The 22,226-nt window shown below is 41.2% G+C and overlaps 1 protein-coding gene across 1 annotated transcript in view; it reads right to left on the bottom strand.

The window, feature by feature from the left end:
- Positions 1 to 22,226, bottom strand: part of DNAH6 (dynein axonemal heavy chain 6) — a 270,855-nt gene that overhangs the window by 177,749 nt on the left and 70,880 nt on the right. The window contains 9 exon segments of the mRNA XM_083177142.1: positions 1,418 to 1,582; positions 1,674 to 1,869; positions 3,780 to 3,876; positions 10,419 to 10,599; positions 10,724 to 10,843; positions 13,422 to 13,514; positions 14,967 to 15,179; positions 19,159 to 19,302; positions 19,685 to 19,798. Of these exon segments, the coding sequence (XP_083033268.1) occupies positions 1,418 to 1,582; positions 1,674 to 1,869; positions 3,780 to 3,876; positions 10,419 to 10,599; positions 10,724 to 10,843; positions 13,422 to 13,514; positions 14,967 to 15,179; positions 19,159 to 19,302; positions 19,685 to 19,798 (1,323 nt within the window).

Below are 22,226 nucleotides of genomic sequence, written 5' to 3'. Positions count from 1 at the left end.
ATGCAATATAACATGCTGATGTATCCAGCCTGAATAAAGACGAGTGATACCACTGTGGGCCTAGTTCTGTACGCGTTGCACTTTTATATCTTGTTTGCAGCTACCTACAGATCTTCCTGCAGCTCCAGAAAAAAATGTAATTTTACAGGAGTGACTTACCCTGTTTCATCCTTTAACTTTATAGCTCGCCATACACTAGTGAGGTTTGGGCCATTTTCACCCAATTCCGACAGATCGGGCCGAGAAATCGGATGAAAAGTGGAAAATTGCATGTGTTTCAGCTCCGAGTGCGATCCCATGCTTGGTCTCTTGCTCATCGGATCGGTGTATGAGATCGCATTGGATGCACTATAGATTTATCAGAACCCGCAGCCCATCATATGTAAAAGGACCAAGTATGATGTATAATATGCAATCCTGCTACCAGGGAAGCTGCCAGGGGGTTCGAGGGAAATCTTATGCGACTACTACCTCCGAGAAGTCGTATAGGTATATGGGGTCTTATGTTGGGCTTCCCATAATCAGAGTGTTCTGTGTAATGCACGCTTACATTTGTTTTTCGGTTTCATTTTGGATATGTGATCTTCTGGTTATTACCGTCATGGTTCTAAATAGTTTTCATATAACTAATACAGAATATCGGGACCGCGATCGCTGCACGGTCTGTTGCCTCCCGGGTGCTTGGGTACAGCACATCGCGGACCGAGTCGACAGATTGTTGGGAGGGGCTGGGAGCAATCCGGCGGTCTTGGTGCACATCGGCACCAACAACAAAGTCAATGGTAGGTGGGATGTCCTCAAGAAAGAGTGTAGGGAATTAGGTAAGAAATTAAAGGCGAGGACATCTAGGGTAATTTTCTCGGAAATATTACCAGTGCCACGCGCTAGCTCAGGGAGGCAGAGGGAGATCAGGGAGGTAAATGTGTGGCTTAAGGATTGGTGTAGGAAAGAGGGATTCGTGTTACGGTCAGAACAGTCAAACTCTGGAACTCTCTTCCCAGAGAGGTGGTAACGGCTGGCTCATTAAATGCGTTCAAGGCAAAGTTGGACAAACATTTACTGGAGAAAAACATCCATGGGTACAAATAAGAAATATAATTTGTCTGTAAAATACCAGAACCTACCAAATCAGCAATGGATATCTATTCCAGGTTGAACTAGATGGACGCAAGTCTTTTTTCAGCCTTACCTACTATGTAACTATGTAAGAATACAGTGTAAAATGCATAATAATAATAATACATGATGCCATAACACATGGTAAGAAACAGTGAAATCAATCACACCCCTTGTTATGCCTTTAACTATCAGGAACATTTTATTTATGCCAACATTTTTATCTTCAAAAATTGAAATTATATTGATTAGTGGTACTTTTGTTTAAATTAAATGACATTGAAAAAATAAGATACATAACCTGAGAAGGATGTCCAGCAACCACCCACTCCACTCTGCTTTTATTCTGATAGTCAGCAATGGCAGCCTTGCTGAGACGTCTCAGGGAGCTGAACATGGCTTCCTCCACCTTTCCTAGCCAGTCCTCCACATTTCCTCTTGCCTTTAGTCCCTTTCCCAGGCCCACCTATTAGACATGAATAACGCACATACATTAAATGGGTCAGCACCAGCAGGTAATAGACCAACATCAGAAAATCATGAATAATAAGGTTTACCCTCTCTCCTTCGGGTGACAGCATGGCTAATATATCATTGGTGAAAACTTTATCTTGGTCCCCATCCGATGGTGCAGTGGCAAATACAAGTTGGGCAATTGAATCAAAGCATTTCTTTAGGTGAGGCTGGACTGCCTGAGGGTTGCGTGTCTGGGCTAGTATCTCTAGGAGCTCATCATTGGACAGGAAGTAAAATCTGATTGGGAAAATATCAAACACTTACTACATGGGCAATGCAATCTACAGACATATAGTGTATCAATTTATCAAAGTTTAAATCCACATGCAACCGAATATGTTCTTGTAAAATTGGCACATATTCTTAAATCATAAAAGCATAGTGAAGACAACTAAAACATACTGGAGGCACTTTGATTGTGATGGATTTACCCAGGAGTGTTTTAAGGACTTATATACCTGACAGTCGGGGACCACATAGCTGGAGTAGCTATACTACACTATTCCCCCTGAGTTAATATAAAATAAATATGCACATTTCACTGAAGTCCATCCCAACCAGTGTTAGAGTTTTTGCAGAGGCTCCAAAAGTGACAAAAGAGAAATCTGTGGTTAAACAAAACTGGTTTCCCTATTCAGAAAACAAACCACTAATTATTTAAGAAATTATTATATAACTGCTCTCTGCCTCTCATGCTAGAGTTCATGGCTTTGCCAGTGGTGTACCCCTTTACTGGAACGCACTCCCTTGCTCCATTAGGCTCTTCCTGACCTTGCAAAGCTTCAAATGGGCACTGAAAACCCACCTATTCATCAAAGTGTACCCTTCTGCTGTATAAACTAGTCCTGAGGTTGGTCCTCCAACCCCCTGCCTTAATGTCTTGACAATCTCTGCCTGTTTGCATCCTGCTATGAAGCCACCTCCCACTTGCTTGCACCTCATGTAATCTGTCTGTCTCCCCTTCCTATGCAATGGAGGGAGGGATGTAACACCGCTGCTTGGTACATCCCATCCTCTGTGAGAGATTTAAAATCTCTCATGCTGAATCTCCCATTATGAATCTATGGCACAATTCTTTCAGTGTGTAGGCCCAAGTTAGCTTAAGGAGAATCTCTCATGCTGAATCTCCTATTATGAATCTCTGGTACAAATCTCTCTGTGTGTATCACCTTCTCCTATATTTAAATGTTACTCGGATGTGAGCATCCTTTAAACAAAGCGTTCATAAACTAGCTTGTTAAGCCAAAAATCCTTCCTCCATTTGTTTGAAGTTGTCATTTTATAACCTATAGTATTTTTTAACTACAGTTATTGGTTAACTTTTTACTAGAGGGGATAAACTCTCAATTCAAAGCACATATTCCCTTTTTTTGACTAATATCACTGTTATTTTGAATGGAAAAAGACTGAAGAATGATAAAGGAAGAGTGATAACAGTGGACAGTGCTGACTAATTATTCATGTTCTGTGATATAGCTGATGACATGAATACCCCTATCAGATCTACCTAACAGATCTACCTATCAGATCTACCATGCTGCAAACATTTTGAATGAGACAATGCTAAATTCTTTATGAACAGTAAGCAGAAACAAAAACGAGTTAAGGAGGATGCTATGAAAGTGGGGAGATCTTCATCCACACTGCAGTATTTGCCACAATAGGCTAGAGGACTCAGCAAAAAACAGCTTTCCAGGATGGAGAGGGTATCCAAGGACATTATTACTATGATGCCCATTTGTTATATGCCCAAGATATCCACCCCCTTTACACCTAATACTGTATCTGGTTTGTTGCTGTGGAATTGGAGATTACTGGATAATCAGAAGGATAACAATTTATAAAATGAAAGCTGCCACAATATACTCTAGAGCACCATACACTTATAAAAATAAAAAAAAACACGAACACAAGTACAAGAATATCAAAAAAACAAACGGTAAATTTACAGTATATAGTTATCTTGTCCTACATATATTTGCTAGGTTTTTGCTCAGCAAGCCAAAGAAACACTTTCCATGATAAACCAGACTCCAGGGACATCCATCTTATTTATGGTTAGCAATTATCATTTAAAGTAGCAAAATCAATATAAATAAAGTAGAATAAAACAATCTGGCTGATAAAGTAGCTTATATGTTACTGACCTTGGAAAGACAACGCGCTTGGATTCCAAGTAAGCCTCTAGGCACTTCTGAATCTGATCAAGGAGTGCATTGTTATTTTGAAATGACTCCAGAAGACCTGAACGTGATGAAACATTATATTAATTAAAACATTTCCACTCACCTAACTTATGATCCATTAGAAAAACAAATATAAAATAAGCACTCTGATCAAAGCATACATTTTGCAACATTATTTCACATAAATACATTAATGCAATTAAAAAATGCATTATTTTAATGATTACTAACCTGAGAAATATATATATATATATATATATATATATATATATATATATATGTTATACACTAAGCCCCGGCACTTACCTTTCCTAGTTTTGGGGTGCCTTATGGCTTGTGACCACATTGTTTAATGTTTAATTGCTCAAAATTATTACTAATAAACATTGCTATCAGATTAGTGTTAGATTTCAGGCATGCTATCTGGTCTAAAGCTGGTATTTGCTACACTCACAGATGCAGCGCCTCTCATTCAGCGCCAGCTCTCACCAGATACCCTGCGCTGGCGAGAGCTGGTGGATAGGCGCTCCATCTAACGGGGACATGCGAGCTTCTCACACACACGTGCGTCCCCGTCATTCGGTGGTGGGTAGCGGAATCCCTGCCCGTCTCCGATTCACAGAGACGAGCAGGGTTGGGGGGGTGTGGGGGCACCGACGGGGGAGCGCCGGTGGGCTCTGACGGAACGGGTGCGCAAGCATCTCGTGCGCGTGCACCCTTCTGTCTGATGGCAGGTCCTGGCAGTTGGCAATATAATCGCCAGGACCACCAACAAAGAGAGTGGCTCCATCTGAATAAAAGCAACGTTGCTGTGAGCTTTAGGGGTTATTCTAATCTCTTCGGTCCCTTGTGCGTTCTCATTTCTGCACATATGCAGACTGAGGGTGCGAGTGGACATGACGAACTACATGTTTACTGTTTACTGTCCCGCTTACACCTGCCAGTATAGGCAGAGAGGAGGGTTGGCAGTGGGGGAGTGTTTCATGGGCATTCCAATGAAAACGCTGGGCGTTCCCATGGTAATGGGCTGGTGATGCATGTGCGAGGGGTGGGCTGCTGACGGGCTGCCTGCCCACTTCCCGCACAGGGTGCTCGCAGGTCTAAGACACCATAGAGGTGTCTCTTATCTGTGAGAGCTGGAGAAATCATCCATTCGCAGGCATGCAGGGGATCGCGGGTGCGAGGGGAGGGAACCGGTACTGCGGGCTTAGTTTAGTTCACACGCGATGCTGTGAATTTCGGAGCGTTGCGTGTGGACCAGAATAAGGTCCTAAATCCAGATAAAGGGGTAAATTTACTAAGCGAAATGTGTAAAAAATAGGTGTATTTGTATCCAGAAATACACTTATTTTTGACATTTAGGGGGAAATTTACTAAAGGATTACTAAAGCACATCAATACGAATACGAATTGCCGTATTTTCGGGATAGTAAATGTCAAAAATAAGTGTATTTCTAAATACAAATACACCTATTTTTTACAAATTTCCTTTAGTAAATTTTCCCCTTACTATCCCGAAAATATGGCAATTCGTATTCGTATTGATAGCACATCAATACGAACACGAATTGCCGTATTTTCGGGATAGTAAATGTCAAAAATAAGTGTATTTCTGGATACAAATACACCTATTTTTACACCTATTTTTTACAAATTTCCTTTAGTAAATTTCCCCCAACATAACTGAAATCTAACACAATAATTATGAGCAATACTCACACTGGTCCCAACAGTAAAATATCCACTGGCACAAACATGAAAAGAAATGATCACATTGTTCCCCACATAATAAAAGTAGGGGTGGGTGAGGCTGAGAGCTCACCTGAAAACTGTGTAGCATCACCAGGGTGGTTGAAGCTAATGGGGGAGGAGTGTGGCAGAGTCAGCATTCCCCCACATGAAAGTAATGTGGAGGATTCAGACCAGGTTTTGGTAGCACTAGCAGAATCCCAGGTGTGTAATCAGCAGCACCTGGGATTTCCTGATACAGATGAAGCACCTCTCTTTAGTGCAGGTCCTGGTGATTCTATCGCCAATCGTCAGGACCTGCCATCAGACAGAAGGGGGGGGGGGCACGTGCGCACAAGATGCTCCTGTGCCCTGTTCCATCTGAACAAGAGGCACTCCATCTGTATAAGGGTTTCCAGAGCAGAGTCACCTTACTCTTGATGGTGGAATTGCTACCTAAGTGATAGGCCGGGGGTGTTTTATCATAGGGTCCATTGAAGCCTTTCAAGAATCTGCTATGCTGAGAGTATGTGTATGCTACTGCCTGTAATACTAACTGCATATGGATTCAAACTGCAATGCTGTGACCTGCCAATTTTACCTATTAAATTTGTATTTAACTAGAATTTTTTTTATTACAAATGGTCAATGAAACAGCCCTGGAAAACTTTTATACTTGTTAATGTAAAAGTTATCATTATCACTTTTTCCTTATAAAGAAATAGAATCTATAATTTAATATCCTTATTACCAAGTATTAAAAGTACATGTTATGTAGAAAGCATCAGCCTAGGCAGATAGCTGTGCCGCAGACCTGGCATACACTATATCATGGTCTTGTCCACACCAAAAATTCCTATTCTCTATAAACCTATTCTCTATTTAGAAAATAGAGTAAATAAAGCTGAAGTCATTGCTCAGCTGCTGTACTGGTGGGCAGCAGTAAGTAAAGATTGACCACATATCAAAACAGTCGGAATTGCAAGAGCTTTTGTGTGACCAGTTAAGGGCCTTCAGGTGCAGAATCACCAAAATAAAATATATAAGTATTTAAGCCAGGAAAAATATTTTAAATATTTTAATAAAAAAGGATCGAGCACGGTGGCAGAATGTATTCCTCTGACACGTCAGGAAGCAACTGCTCATTTTAAAAGTTTTTGGACTTTTTGGTTGTCTTTGGAATCCCCACTTAAACAGCTCTAATGCCGCCCATACACGTTGCGATTCACGGCGGTGCGATGTGTGCTTTGAGGTGCGCGCTCCCGTGGCACCCCATCGCACAGTACAAAAAGTATGTACTGCACAAGGCATGCACAAGGCATGCAATGCGATGTGATGGATGCTATTTAAGCCCACAACGCACGCCGGGATCACAGCGTGTATGGGCAGCTTCAGATTTTCCACCCCTGGATCCTCAGCTGAAAACTCTCTGTAGTTTACCACCAACTTTGGGACACTACCACCTGCCTATTGTGGATTACAAATATCGCAACATCGTGAGGACACCTCTCTCATTTGAGGACAGCAATCATTCTCCAGCGTTATTTCCAATCCTGCAAGGTTTATGGACTCCCTCATTTAATACCAACTCGGACCCACACTGGGGAACTAAGCACCTAATATCTTCTAGAGCAGGCATGTCCAACGTTGGCCCTCCAGATGTTGTGAAACTACACATCCCAGCATGCTTTGCCACAGTTTTGCTATTAGAAAATGCTCAAACTATTGCAAAGCATGCTGGGGTGTGTAGTTTCACAACATCTGGAGAGGCCAACGTTGGACATGCCTGTTCTAGAGCTTTGCAAGAAAAAGTAGGACTCCAAACAAATAAGTATACAACCTACAAAATGTCCAGTAATTATCAGTTTAATTATTGCTTGATATACTTTTTGTTACATGCATTTTATATAGTAATTTGCATTAAATTTTTACATCCACATATTAAGTGATTGAATTTTTATTAATAAAATGTTATTAACCATTGTAATTACCTAATTGATCCACAATTCATTTAGTGCTCCACTATCTATTTAAATAATTGCACCCTCTTTAGGGGATTGACACCCCCCAGCAGGAGCAGCTTGACACAACACCTCAGTAGGCGCCTGTTTCTTTTTGGCCACAAGGCCCAAAATAACCCTTTCGGGGTTTTTTGTTTGCTGTGTTTCTGATGACAGCTTAACTAGCTTGAAATTTCTAGCAGGGAAAGGAGGAGGGCTTGGATCATCGTGTGAAGCTGAACCACTAGTCATAAACATAGGCCAGGGCCTTAGCCGTTCCTTGCCACTCCATGTTGTAAATGGCACATTGACAAGCTCACGTTTCTCCTCAAATGATTTACATAAATTTTTTTTTCAAGTTACTGAACTTTGCCATTTTGGATGTTACATGCCCTCTGCGATGACATTGGGCATCGATCTTGGTAGATAACATTGATGACATTTCATATTCTATGTCATGACTAGGAGGAAGTGGTTCTTGTTCTTTCACTATTTTATCCTCCAAATTTTTTTTCTCCATTATCTTTCTGAAGTTATAATAATATGCGGCCCAGGAGAGTGTACCCCCTAAACCACACACACACACACACACACACACACACAGAAAAGCCTGAAAAAATGATACAGATTAAAATAACCCTTTTATTTTGGGGTTATTTATTATATGTGGGTGGCAGAAGAGAGTGTAACCGGCCCACACATGGCAAAGCCTGAAAAAATTATACAGATTAAAAATAAACCTTTTATTTTGGGGTTATTTATTATTTATATGCGGGCAGCACAGGAGAGTGTACCCGGCCCACACACATGGCAAAGCCTGAAAAATTATTCAGATTAAAATAACCCTTTTTATTTTGGGATTATTTAAAATGTATATGCCAGGAGCACAGGAAAGTGTACCCGGCCCACACACACACACACACACAGCAAAGCCTGAAAAAATTACATGGATTCAAATAATTTTTTTAGAATGTACACTGGACTGTCACTGGATTTATACGGCTGTTGGCAGTACCACTGGACATAACAGCAGTACTTGACTTAACGGCAGTACCACTGGACTAGCAGTACCACTAGACTTAACAGCAGTACCACTGGACTTAACGGCAGTACCACTGGACTCGGCAGTACCACTGGACTTAACGGCAGTACCACTGGACTTAACGGCAGTACAGCTGGACTTAACAGCAGTACCACTGGACTATCATTGGGCTGGCCTATACAGCACTATCATTGGACTGGCCTATACAGCACAGCACAGGCCTATAATATATACTACAGCACTGAGTGCTGTCTATCACTGGATTGAACAACAGCAATATACGCACTGTACTAGTATTAATAACTAAGTATCAGCAGGATAGCAGACGAGCAGGCAGACAGGCTGTCGGCCAGGATGCACTCTGAGTTTTAACTCTCCTAGACTTGAGTGAAGATGGCGTCCGGCCACCCGCCCACTCCTTTAAAGGGTCCGGGTCTCACGCTCCGAGTTGTGTCGGAAATTCACAAACAGGCTCAGAGCACAGGTTTGGATTGGGGGTGTCCAGATTCCCTCAATCCAAACTCACACATCCCTACATATATGCATAGGTGCCGATTTATGTTTTTGCTGGTGGGTGCTCAAGCCAAAAATATAGAGGAGTGGCTTCATGGGCTGGGCGTGGCCACAAAATAATACCAATTTATATTACGGAGCGCAGTTATCTCCAATATTGAAATTATGGCAACAGGGTTCCACATACATAAATGCCCCCACAGTGCAGGTACATAAATGCTCCCACAGTGCAGGTACATAAATGCCCCCACAGTGCAGGTACTCCGCAAACTGAATACGTACTCCGCAAACTAAATACACTCTTCACGGCATACTGTTTCCCAGGTGGCGGATCCAGCAATGTGGATGCTGCAGCCGCAAATTAGCAAGTTAATATGGCGGCCCAGCAGCGGGACTTGGGCCCGTGGGTGCTCATCAATTTCCGTGGGTGCTCGGGCCCTTGAGCACCCACAGAATCGGCACCTATGCATATATGTATACAAAACAGAAAAACTTTCTACATAAGAAATAAATAGCTTTCTCATGCAGTAAACAGCAGGAAGACTCTCACAGGACAGCCCATAAGATGATCACTACTGGCAATACGTGGTGATGGAAATCACATTGGTTCAGGGGGGCATGGGTCAGACTAGGTTAGTGTGGCCTGGCTGCTTTGGGCTATCATAATTGTAATACTTAATATAATATTTTTAGCACCAAAACTGATTTTACTAATGTAACACTTATTAGCACCCTACTGTACATACTACTTCTCACCTATGTAACACATAATAGCTGCTCTTTCTTAGTGATTTAACCCTTTGAGTGCCAACGTTGCTCTGAGATATCCTCAAAATATCTGCTAAAAATGCCAGCGTCTCTCACAGCGACTGACAAAGCAGTTAATTGAAGTTTAGTTAAATGTTGCACCCAAAAAAGTACAGTTGCTGTGAGCGACACTGGCATTTTTAGCAGATATTTTGAGGATCTCTCACAGCAACATCGGCAATTAAAGGGTTAAGACACTTCATCATTTAAACTGGGTTATGCTGGCTCAGGGGAATCCTATGCTTAGGAATTAAATCTTAGGAATGTTAAGGATCCACCCAAGAAAGTCACCTGGTGATGGTAGGTGGACCCATATTATTAGTCAAAGGTTATGCTAAGAACCTCAATTTTATTCCATGTTCTTTCATTCATGTATATATTTATTATGGCTAAAAGTGCAACTTGATGTTTTATTCTGCCCTTTGCTCTTTGTAAGATGCTAATAAAAAACACAAGAGAAAATACATGAAATGGTTTCCATATGTACAGGACGAAGGGAATGTGCCATACCTGGCTGAGTGGCTGCTCTGAGGGCATTAGGTAGGCGGTTTACTTTCCTCATGATTTCCTTCCAGGATTTGTCCACTTGTAGAAACATCTTGGCCTCTGCAGGGAGCTGCCTTATTATATCAGGAGCACTGAAAATACTTTCTAAATATAGCCAGTTCCTTTGACATGTCAGCCACTCTTCCTAAATACAATATTAATACACATAGAATATAAATACAATATTAATACACATAGAATATAAATACAATATATGTAAATAAATACTACTACCACCACTTCTAGTATATTGACAGTATTTTACGTACAAGAGTTTGATTAAACAATGCCAAATTTCGATGCCATTCATCAACACGAGGCTTTATAGGTCCAACGTAGCGAGAAGATGCAATGGTAGATATGTTTATAGTACTGTCATCAAGAAGAACCTGAAAAAAATCAATATAAATATTATTGATAGTTGTTTTTAAATGGTTTTCCACCCCCTGGAGTTTTCTTACACCTTCACTAGCATTTATGGATTATAATATAACTTGTCTTATAATGCTGATCTGCAATGTAATAAGTTTCCGGATGTGCAATGCACAAGCAGAGCAGACACAATCTGACTGTTTGGTTGTGAACTGTAATCTCTGACTAAAATTTTTGTTAAATATCACAGAACTGTATATAAGTAGCACCGTAGATGGCAGGGGGGAAATTTACTAAAGGAAATTTGTAAAAAATAGGTGTATTTGTATCCAGAAATACCGTTATTTTTGACATTTACTATCCCGAAAATACGGCAATTCGTATTCGTATTGATAGCACATCAACACGAATACGAATTGCCATATTTTCGGGATAGTAAATGTCAAAAATAAGTGTATTTCTGGATACAAATACACCTATTTTTTTTACAAATTTCCTTTAGTAAATTTCCCCCTTGAAGTCAGCATTTTCACTTCCTTCACTAACTCGCCTGTGCCCGACCAAGGTCAAGGTCAAGGATGTTGCAGTGCAGGTCATAGTTGAGGCGGGGGCAAGGATGCTCATGACCTAGTTAGAGAATGAGATATGCAACTCATTGGGATTCATTCACTTGATACTCCCCAAAAAACCTGACATGAGCAAGGTTTTTGCATGCTAGGTGCCCCACCAGCTGACTGTAGAGCAGAAGGAGACTCACGTGGCTTGATACTGCAAATGCTGTCCAGGTTTTGTGCCAGTTGTTCATCCTCTGTCTTGGAGATCATGAGTGGCAACGAATCCTGGATCTACACTTTCAATCCCGAGACCAAACAACAGTCGGAGCAGCGGACAACTGACGGCTCAGTGGGCCTTTAAGCTCTAGAGTAGGGGTGGGCAATATTTGGTCCACCAGCTGTTGAACTATGTATCCCAGCATGCCCAGAAAATTTTAGCATGGCTAGATAGCATTCTTGTATGTATAAGTAGTTCTACAGCAGCTGGAGGGACACTTATTGCCTACCCCTGCTCTAGAGGGAGGGTTAAGGTGGCCATACACCTACAGATTTATTGTCAGATCTGGCTGATTGGAACAAAAACCTGGTTATGGATGAGAGCAAATGACAGTTGACCATTTGCTTGGAAATGCTGGAAAACTGATAAACTGTCATTGAGAAATTACCAGATTTCTGTTCCAACCAGCCCAATCTGACAATGGAACTGTAGGTGTATGGTCACCTTAAGACTACAGGGGTGGGGCTTAAGAAGGAAAGGTTAGTGTTAGGCACTATGGGAGTATGGTTATGGTTTGGCTGCTGGGAGGGGTTTGTTAGGGTTAGGCACTAAGGGGGAAGGTTACCTTTAAGCTGTGAGGGGGGTTAGAGTTAGATTGAAGGTTAGGTGTCTTATGGTGTAGGGGAGGAGTGTTACCATACATAAAAGATATTTGGATCCTGACCATCAGGATGCCACTGTCTGTCTTCTGACTGTCGGCATCTCATGCGTCGGTATCACTTTACTATGCCCTCTGGCAAACACTTTAATAAAAATTTCATTTTTACTTTGTTTGTAAATATAATATTTTTGGGTGCATCCAAAAACTTATTGCACATGCCTTGTAAGAATATTATACCACAGAGCAGGCATAGCCAACCTTGGTACTCAAGGCACACAGTCCACTCCAGGTTTGAGTGATATCTATGCTTAAGCACAGGTGACTTAATTAGTGCCTCAGTTATTTTGATTTAACCATCTGTGCTTATCCTGGATGTCACTAAATCCTACGCTGTTAGTGTGCCATAAAGTAATGTATACATAACTCTCTGTGACTCTGTGCATCAACGTGTTCTTAAAGCTGTTTTTGCATTGTGTTCTAGACAGAACAATGTGTCTCCATCTCTTTTGCATATATTTTTTTATTTATTTAAATGATACATTTTCTAAATCAACTGTTTGGAGTAACAATGTGAATGTCACTATTATATGGTACACTTTTTTACTATTATGGACTGTCAAACATCTTGCTTTGGTTAACTAGAGAAGACAGCATCATAGTAAAGATGGAGGAGGTTGTGAGATTTCTATACAAACATTACTTATGCTGGCCATACACTAGATCAACTTTCATCCAACTAGTTGGTTGGATCGCATAAAAATCTGGTACTTCAGAAAAATGTCATTTGTAATTAAGTAATTTGTCCCAAAATCTGGACACTGACAAAAACAAGGTACTGTTGTTTATTTAAACAATTTGACTGAATGTTGTCCATTTTCCTGGGTTTGTGAGCAGATTGTGATTGTCATTTGTTCCCATACAGTACCAGATTTTCAGTCCAACCAACCAACTATTTGGATGAAAGTTGGTCTAGTGTATGGCCAGCATTAGGAGTACACATCTACACCAAAAGCAACAAGAAAGCTTAAAAATTGAAGGAAACTATCTAATTAGTTTTAGTATAGATATGTAATAATGACCAATATTATTAGAGAATACTCGCTGCAGCTTGGGAGAGGCAGTGTGCCAGATAACAGTCACTCAGTAATTGATTTAGTTCTCACCTGAATATCATCAGTTCCACCAAGAATGAACACATCCTTTGTCTCCCGATGTGGAATAGTGATGAACTCAGTGGTTTTCCAAGAATCCTCTACCTACAATAGATGAAATGTATTCAATTTAGACACAAGTGGGGAATTAAACTAGCTAGGGTAAATTACTGTGGCTATTTGATCCACAGGGAATAAGTCAATCATCCCTAATAGCCAGCATCATCGGAGTATCTGCCCAGAGGTGGTCTGGAATTAAAAACAGTCTGGAACGGAATTGTCCGATAACATCATTGAGGAAAAAACTGATATACCAGCTCTTTTTTCCAGACGGATAACATAATAATGATAAGTATTAGTGTTCAAATAAGTGTATGTTGTCAGTGGTATAAAAAGTAGTAACCAAGCACTCAATCAAATATTTATTACATATAATTAAATTGCAATAAACAAACTCCCTAGAACCATTGCAGCTGTTTTAAGGGGATGCTCAGCCCTTGGAAGGTAAATGGATATAGTGAAAAATAAGTGTGTAAGGGAGTAGGTAATTCTATTATGGATTTATTAATCTCTCATAAGGACTTTATTCTGGTCCACACGCAACGCTGCGAACACGCGGGGGACCGATTAAATTAGAATAACCCCAATATCAGTATACTAGTCTGTATGAAACAAATAAAATACATAAAAAACTCTTGATAAATTCTAAAAGCAAATAATAATATGGCTATGATCCCCTTTCTATTCATCAAAATAAATAAAACGATTATCTTCTAAAAAGTTTTTAGTAGACAATTGATCATTCTGAGGAAGAAGAAGGCGGTTGTAATGTACATGTCTGGACAGACCCTAATAATACCACAATTATTACCATCTGATGCAATTATCTACAGACATTAAGAATTATCTATTGTTATCTAACAGAAAAAAATAACACACTAACGGAGTGTTAGAGCAGCTTTGATAGTGCTGTGCTTATTCAATTGTGAACTGTGTAACACTAAAAATACTACTTACCAAAGATCTAAAAACTTTTTTGCAGATAATAATTTTATATAAATTTTATTTCTGTCCCTATCCATGCTTTTACCGTACTGTTTTCTCATGCTAGGGATGGTAATTTTTTGTGTATAATAATTACAGTATGTTACATGTTTTTGTATATCACCCTACACAGGACATAATAACTAAAAATCAATAAAATATTAAAGGTCACGCTAGGTCATGCAAAAATCCAGGTCACCAATGCTTGGATATGATGTTATCTCCAATCAAGTGGTTGGCAGGGTCCAGCCTACAGTGTGACAACGGTTTCAATCAGCTGGACATGGCTTCAAATTGTATTCAGTAATCCAAGTCTGACCTAGGTTATTGGTGTGAAAGGGGGATAACTTACCTGCCAGACAGTAAATATACGTGTACACATGCAAAGCAGCTATGCTAACATGAACGAATGAGAGACATATATGTTTAGCAAAACATTTATGCAGGAAACATGCTCTCTTAAGAAAATAACACTGAAAGCAATGTAAATCTAGTGTGCTATTGCAACTTTACCTTTTTAAGTATATTTTCCAATGAAGCTTCTCCAGATGCTTGTCCTGATATATCCTGAATATCCTGGGCATACTCAAAAATACCTATCTCAAAGAGCTTTTCTAGAGAGAGCGGATGCTCAGCGTCTATAAGTGTTGCTTTAATTGTCTGCTCTAGGTCTGCCCAATGCCTCGGCTTTAAAAATGGATTTCTTAAGTCTGTGATCATAGGTACCTGAAGCAAACAACATTCTATGGTTAGGTATTATGACAAAAATTGCACAAATGTCATACTAGCCAGGCTCATGCATGTCATTATGCAGAACCCATTTCTAGGCTGCAGTAACAGGTCTATTTGCAAAGGGTGTTTTCTCTGGATAAATCACTGTTTAATACCAAGCTTAATAAATATTGATTTAAGTCTTAAAATAATCTGTTTTTCATCATATTAAAAACATACTTTATTTATCGCATACAGGTATGTGGGTAAATTTACTCAATCTTCTAACAATGAAAAGATGTGAGGTTGCCCATAGCAGCCAATCAGATTCTGTCTATTATTACCTAGGATGCAAACAAGAAATGACAGACAAATTTAATTGGTTGTTATGGGCTATATCATCTATTGTAAATTTTAGGTTTAGTATTTACCCCATAATGTTTCATAGATGCCAACTTTCTGTCTGCTCCCTAAAGGCAGTGGGTACAGTAGGTAAGACAATGCCATAATAAGATCTAACCTGGCAGAAATGCCCAATAGTTACTTCTTTAGGACATATAAATGTGATGTTGTTTTTAATTATTTTGTTGGTACTTGTTTCCTAGAACGGCCACACCGATGTTGATCGGGTCGGTCGCATCGCATCGATCGCATCGCATGCGACCAAATTGCATGCGATGCGACCGACGCGATGGTCCCGATTTTTACATTGATTGAAATGTGAATAGGGTCCCTGGGACCCTATTTTACATTGGATTCAATGTAAAAGTCTCCCCAGACCCCAATTTTAACCCCCTCAACGGCACCCCACGATTGACGCCAACTCGAAGCGTGGCGAGCGTAGCGAGCCCACGAGAGGCGGCGGTACGCGTCCTCCGACCTTTTCATACCCCTACTATCCACGTCGGCGTGGAGTTGAGAATATAAAGTGTGGCGAGCGCAACAAGCCACCAAGCCCGAAGCGTGGCGAGGGGACGCGTATAACTTCACAGGTATACGCGTCCCCTCGAGGGGCTCGCTGCGCTGAAAAGGTCGGAGGACGCGTACCGGCGCCCCTCGTGGGCTCGCTATGCTCACCACGCTTTGGGTTGGCATCAATCCTGGGGTGACGTTCACAATGGGGGGGGCATATACAATGAGAAATCGGCCATATTGGCCCATTTCCCCTTTTTTTCCCAATTACAATGTTAAAAATATTTTAACATTGAACCCTATGGCAAAATCGGGTGCATCGCGTCGGTCGCGTCGCGTGCCATGTTAATGCACCTGACCGACGCGATGGACCCGATTATGCCTTTGCCGGCAAAATGGACCTGATTTCAAAGGAAATCGGGTCCATCGGGGGTAATCGTGTACCTTAAGTTAATGTACACGATTACCCCCGATGGTGGCCGTTCTAGGAAACAAGTACCTCTTTGTTATGTTTACCAAGATTTATAACAGTTTCTATTAATAATACTCATTACTGTCACAATAACAGAATATACTCAGATTATTACACAGATGTTTCACATTAAATAATGCATGCCCAATAATTAAAAACATGACACTCTTTAGTCCAAAACAATCTGTCCAGAGAGTCAAGAAACAACATTGAAGGGTCAGAACATTGCCCTGAACAAAGAAAGTCTATCAGCTTAAAAAGAAAAAAACAGAACAAAAAGAAAATGAAAGCCCTTCATACATGATTTACATGTTAGCAAATCATTTGTTGCTTTATGATTCACTTGTAGCACAGATTTGTAATTTGGAAGTGCTGTAAATAGCATTGAAGACAACTTTTCAAAATAACTGGGTTTACTCCTCCATAATACTGTAAAATGCCTAGCCATGTATAGTGGGGATGCTCAAACACCCACTGAGCTGGCTCCTATGGCAAATAGATTTATGTGCATTTCAAAGATATAACTCCACAAATGTCAGCTATGGTATAAAAGGATCAATAGTCTAGGTGACATCAGATGGTCAATGTAGGTAAAGGTTGATACAAGCAAAAGGTCACTATGGAAATGGTTGATGTAAAAATGTTGACATGATTTTTCTTTTTTAAATTGTTGATTTCAGATTTCATCACAGTGACTCACATGAAGTGTATCGCTCACATAGCTCGCTTTGTGCACCATGCTTCGCGCTGGCATTTGGATGGAAACTTATGAAACAGACAATTCTGTCTGACCAAGAGATTTCCTTAGAGCTTAACAGAGCCCCACATATAGAAGATAATAAGAAGTGGCACTCAGGAGTCTTGCATTCAAAGTGTATAGATGATATGTTTATTCCAACATGTTTTGGGTCATGCCCTTATCGCCAGGGATTTTACTCAGCAAATTTATTGTGAATTTCCACGCATTGTGCGCTTCTAATTAATATATTTATATATATATATATATATATATATTTATGTATATAAATTACATATAAATATAACTGAATTAGTAGTGTAGATAACCCGTGTTATTGGGTACACAGTTCTCAGTCCAATGGAGCAGATGTAATGTAGTTCTTCCAAAGGAAAGTGTTTATTTCGTCTTTCAACCGGTAAATACAGGTAATGTAGTAGTACAGAAAGCTCCGACGCGTTTCGTCTAAGAAGACTTCATCAGGGAAATATACAGACTGTATCTTTCTATTGAATTGAATAGCTTAGTAGCTGTTTCATTGTTGTTCAGGTCGGAAGATTGACACAAGCATTAGGTCGACAATGGGAAGGTTGACAGTCAAAAGGTCGGCATGAGTAGGTTTTTATCCCGAATGACATGGGCACTGAATCACTTTACCACGTCCCCCCTCGAACGGCAAGCACAGCTGCACATGGCACACTTTTATATTCTACCTCCACGCCCTAGTGGATGGTAAGGTATGAAAGACTGCCTGTTTTGGGGTAAAAAATGGGAAAAACTCATGTCGACCTTTTGACTGTCGACTTTCCCATTATTGACCTAATGCTTGTGTTGAACTTCCGAGCATGTCAACATTAGGCCTATCAACCTATTTCATGTGTCGATTTTTAGTGGTCAATCTAATGTATTTCGACCTTCATACTGTCGGCCTAGCGACCATATGCCCAGATGCATTGGGAGCTCATTAATAAATGCAGATCTTCTTCTGTAATAAGAGATGGTTGTATCTAGATAGATGTATGTACGCATCTGTACAACGGCCTGTGAAAGCAGTCATCGTAATGATCAGTGTACAGTATTTGCCCCAGCTCTATCCTTTGATGCAAGGATAGAGCTGAACTCAGATCCCTGCATACAGTATGCACAGCTCTGCTTAGTCTGCATTTCTGCTACCCACCCATGACACGTCTACAGGACAGTACGAATACACTCAGAGCCCAGCTGCTGCCCAGTTACACCCACTCACCAGCAGGTGAAGATGTAAATGAGATCCATATGGCTCAATGTTGCATATGAGCAGTTAATGAGCGTACACAGTTTGAAATCCAAAAAGTGGACTTGCGTGCAACTCTGATTGAGCCCCAATATGTGGGTACATAACTATGTGCATTTAGGAAGGAACTTCCCTATCCGTATAGGGTTTTTTACTATCTCCATTCATGTGCCTATCCCTCAGGTAAGACGGGACAACACATTCCATGTGGGAGTCCGATCACTGCATTCATGCGCCCAGCTGCTCTCAGCAGACTATCATATCCATATTCATAGGAAATTCCCATTATAATGTAATTTCCCACTTTCTAGGAATGCTGTGTAAACCATATGGGCGTACGTCAGTTTCACAAAGTACGTTATTCCTTCTCACATCTGCATGTACTTACTGTACATATGAGGGAACATTGCTATAATACTGAAATGAATTCTAAGCCATAGCATGTAACACAATCATCAGATTATCATAGGAAGGCTGTAACACAGTGCTTGCTTAGATTCATTATACAAAGTAACACAGCTGATCTCAGCCATGGGAATACACTTGCTTTACTCAGTACAGAACTGTAATGTGTATAAACAGTGGTAAATAAATGACTTACCTTTTCTTTCATGTTGTCCACCTTTTCTTTGAGACGTGGCACTACATTATTTGGTGGAAGTCCTTTTTCCAGCTGGCTTACACACTTGGCATATTTAAGAACTAAGGAATTCAGCTGCTCTGGGTCCAATTCTTCAAATTTAGACTATAAATACATGAAATGTTAATTCCATTACTTTCTAACAGAGGGCCTTATTCTGGTTCACTCCTTCTGGCAAATTCATTCTTAGATGGACACAACCATGTGCACTGCAGGTGAGGTAGATGTTACTTGTGCAGAGATAATTAGATTTGGGTGGGGTTTTACTTCAAAGTGATATCTACATTGCAGTGTAAAAATAAAGCAGTCAGTATTTTTTCTGCACAGAAACAAAATAACTCACCCAAATCTAATTCTCTCTGCACATTTTACATCTGCCCCCCTGCAGTGCACATAATGTTGTCCATCTAAGAAGGAATTTGCCAGAAGGAGTTAACCAGAATAAGGCCCAGATTTCACTGCCCTGTAGATTAGTTCCCAAACTTACCTGCATCCACTCCGCTTGGAGAACATCCCATTCAGTTATTGAGTCCCACAAAAGCTGCTTCAGTTTTATTTCTGCACTTACTTCTTCTAACGCATCAAACTTTGTCACTTCCACCTATACAAACATAACATGATCATTTTTTGCATGTCTGATGGGCCAACAGAGAAATGCACCGCAAAATATTATATTTATTCATCTTAAAGAAATAAAAGATGTCTCGTCCTGATGTTGTTTTCTAGCATCATAGATGCATCATGTACAAGTACCTCTAACATACTAGAAAACAGCACCTAGGGTTCTTCTCCGTAGCACTGCAATAGCAGAGCCCAATGTCCTGATTCTGAGCTGCGTACAGAAATGCCTATTGGTGGTTGCTCATCTGCGACATTATACAAAAGCCACTATAAGTTCCCTTGTTTACATCTGTGCAGCCGAATGGGCAAAGTATGAGATGCCCACTTTCAGTGTCTGTGCACGCTGTAATATCAATTGGGACATGGTTACATGCTACCATCGGTTGCACCATAACACTCCCATAACACACCCACTGAAAGGCCCTTTATACTGTACATGAATTTTTAGCCAGCCCCTAGTTACCACCATCACTTTTCCCCCAGTTCAGCATACACTCTGTTTAACATACAGACACATAGGACGAAATGTAAGAGGGTGCGATTTTTGTACGAGTTCCAAACTCACCAGAAATCGCACCTTTAAAAATCGCGTTTTTTGACGCAAAATCGCATATGTTATGAGATGCGAATTAGCGGCAAAAAAATGCGATTTGCCGCGATTTCGGGCGATTTTCAGTCCTGAAAATGTGCGCATTTTCATATATGCGATTTTTGTAAAAAAAAATTTTTTTTTTTAAAACGGCGTGCGGTCCCCCTCCTAATCATAACCAGCCCCGGGCTCAAAAAGCCGGTGCTGGTATCATAAAATCAAAGGAACAATCAAGTTGGGGTTCCCTGGATTTTATAAAACCAGCACCAGGCTCAAGGTCCGGCGCTGGTTCCCAAAATACGGGGGACAAAATGACTAGGGGTCCCCCGTATTTCAAGAACCAGCACCAGACCCAACCAGCCAGCAGGGTAATGCCACAGCCGGGGGACACTTATTATATAAGGTCCCGCGGCCAAAGCATTAACCCCCTGGCTGGTCAGCATGGGCAGGGGTCCTGGGGAAGTGGGGACCCCCCAAAGAAGGGGTCCCCCCCCTCCAGGACTTACCAGCCCATGCTGAAAGTCCGGGGCTGTCCCCGATGCCCCTGGGCGGTGGGCATCGGGCTGATGTAAAGTGTAAAAAAAAGATTAAAAACTATTGTCTTCTGCTGTAGAACTATGAGTCCCAGCAAGCCTACCCCGCATGCTGGGACTTGGAGAACCACAAGTCCCAGCATGCGGGGCATTAAAGGGCCCGCTGGTACTTGTAGTTCCATAGTACAAGAAATAGTTAAATAAACACACACTGACACCCTGAAAAATAAAAGTTTAATACATCCACAGCCCACACACACTGATACTTGGACTGGAGAGGCGCAGAGATGTTCATCTTCCGCGCCTTTCCTCCGGATGTTTCTATTGGCCGCCTAGCGGCCAATCAGGAGCCGAGAAAGTCGGCTCCTGATTGGCCGCTAGGCGGCCAATAGAATCATTCGGAGGAAAGGCGCGGAAGATGAAACATCTCTGCGCCTCTCCAGTCCGTGACCGGGTACCAGCCGGGAGCAGCGCGTCTGGAGCTGAAGATGCCGGGGTCGTCGCCGGGGACTAGGTGAGTAGGATTTTCTTCCTCAGGTACCCCTGTGGACTACTTCGGATCCTGGACCCCGGATTCTTCAGCCCAGTAGCCCCGGAACCCCGGACCAGCCCCGGAACCAGGACCAAGGCCCCGGGAACCGGACTCTTCTGCCCTGGAGCCCGGACCCAGGATCCAGGGATCGACCTACGGGCTCAAGGTAGGTAAGTATCAGTGTGTGTGGGCTGTGGATGTATTAAACTTTTATTTTTCAGGGTGTCAGTGTATGTTTATTTAACTATTTCTTGTACTATGGAACGTATTTTGGGAACCAGCGCCGGACCTTGAGCCTGGTGCTGGTTTTATAAAATCCAGGGAACCCTGACTTGTTTGTTCCTTTGATTTTATGATACCAGCACCGGCTTTTTGAGCCCGGGGCTGGTTATGATTAGGAGGGGGGACCGCACGCCATTTTTTCTTTTTCTTTTTTGTTTTAACTATTTTTTTTTACAACAGAAGCATGCACAGATCTCAATGATCTGTACATGTTTCTGTAAAAATCGCCAGCAAGAAGCTGGTCTATTTTTTTGCGCTTTTTGGTTATGTCCCATATGCGACTATAGAACTCGCATCCTATTACATATGCGAGTTCTATAGTTTACTATGGGAAAACATCTGGATGCGATTTTCAGTGTGACTGATAATCGCATCTTTTAAATGTGCGAATTCACGGGAAAAAATGTGATTTTTCCCGCGACTGGCACCCTATTACATGTGCGATTTTTAGAAAAATTGCGATTTTGGCCAA

This window comes from Crinia signifera, chromosome 1 (assembly GCF_055691185.1).
Source record: "Crinia signifera chromosome 1, ASM5569118v1, whole genome shotgun sequence".
Classification (NCBI taxonomy): domain Eukaryota; kingdom Metazoa; phylum Chordata; class Amphibia; order Anura; family Myobatrachidae; genus Crinia; species Crinia signifera.
Note: the sequence above shows the minus strand (reverse complement) of the source record. Positions and strands in the feature narration are given on the sequence as shown.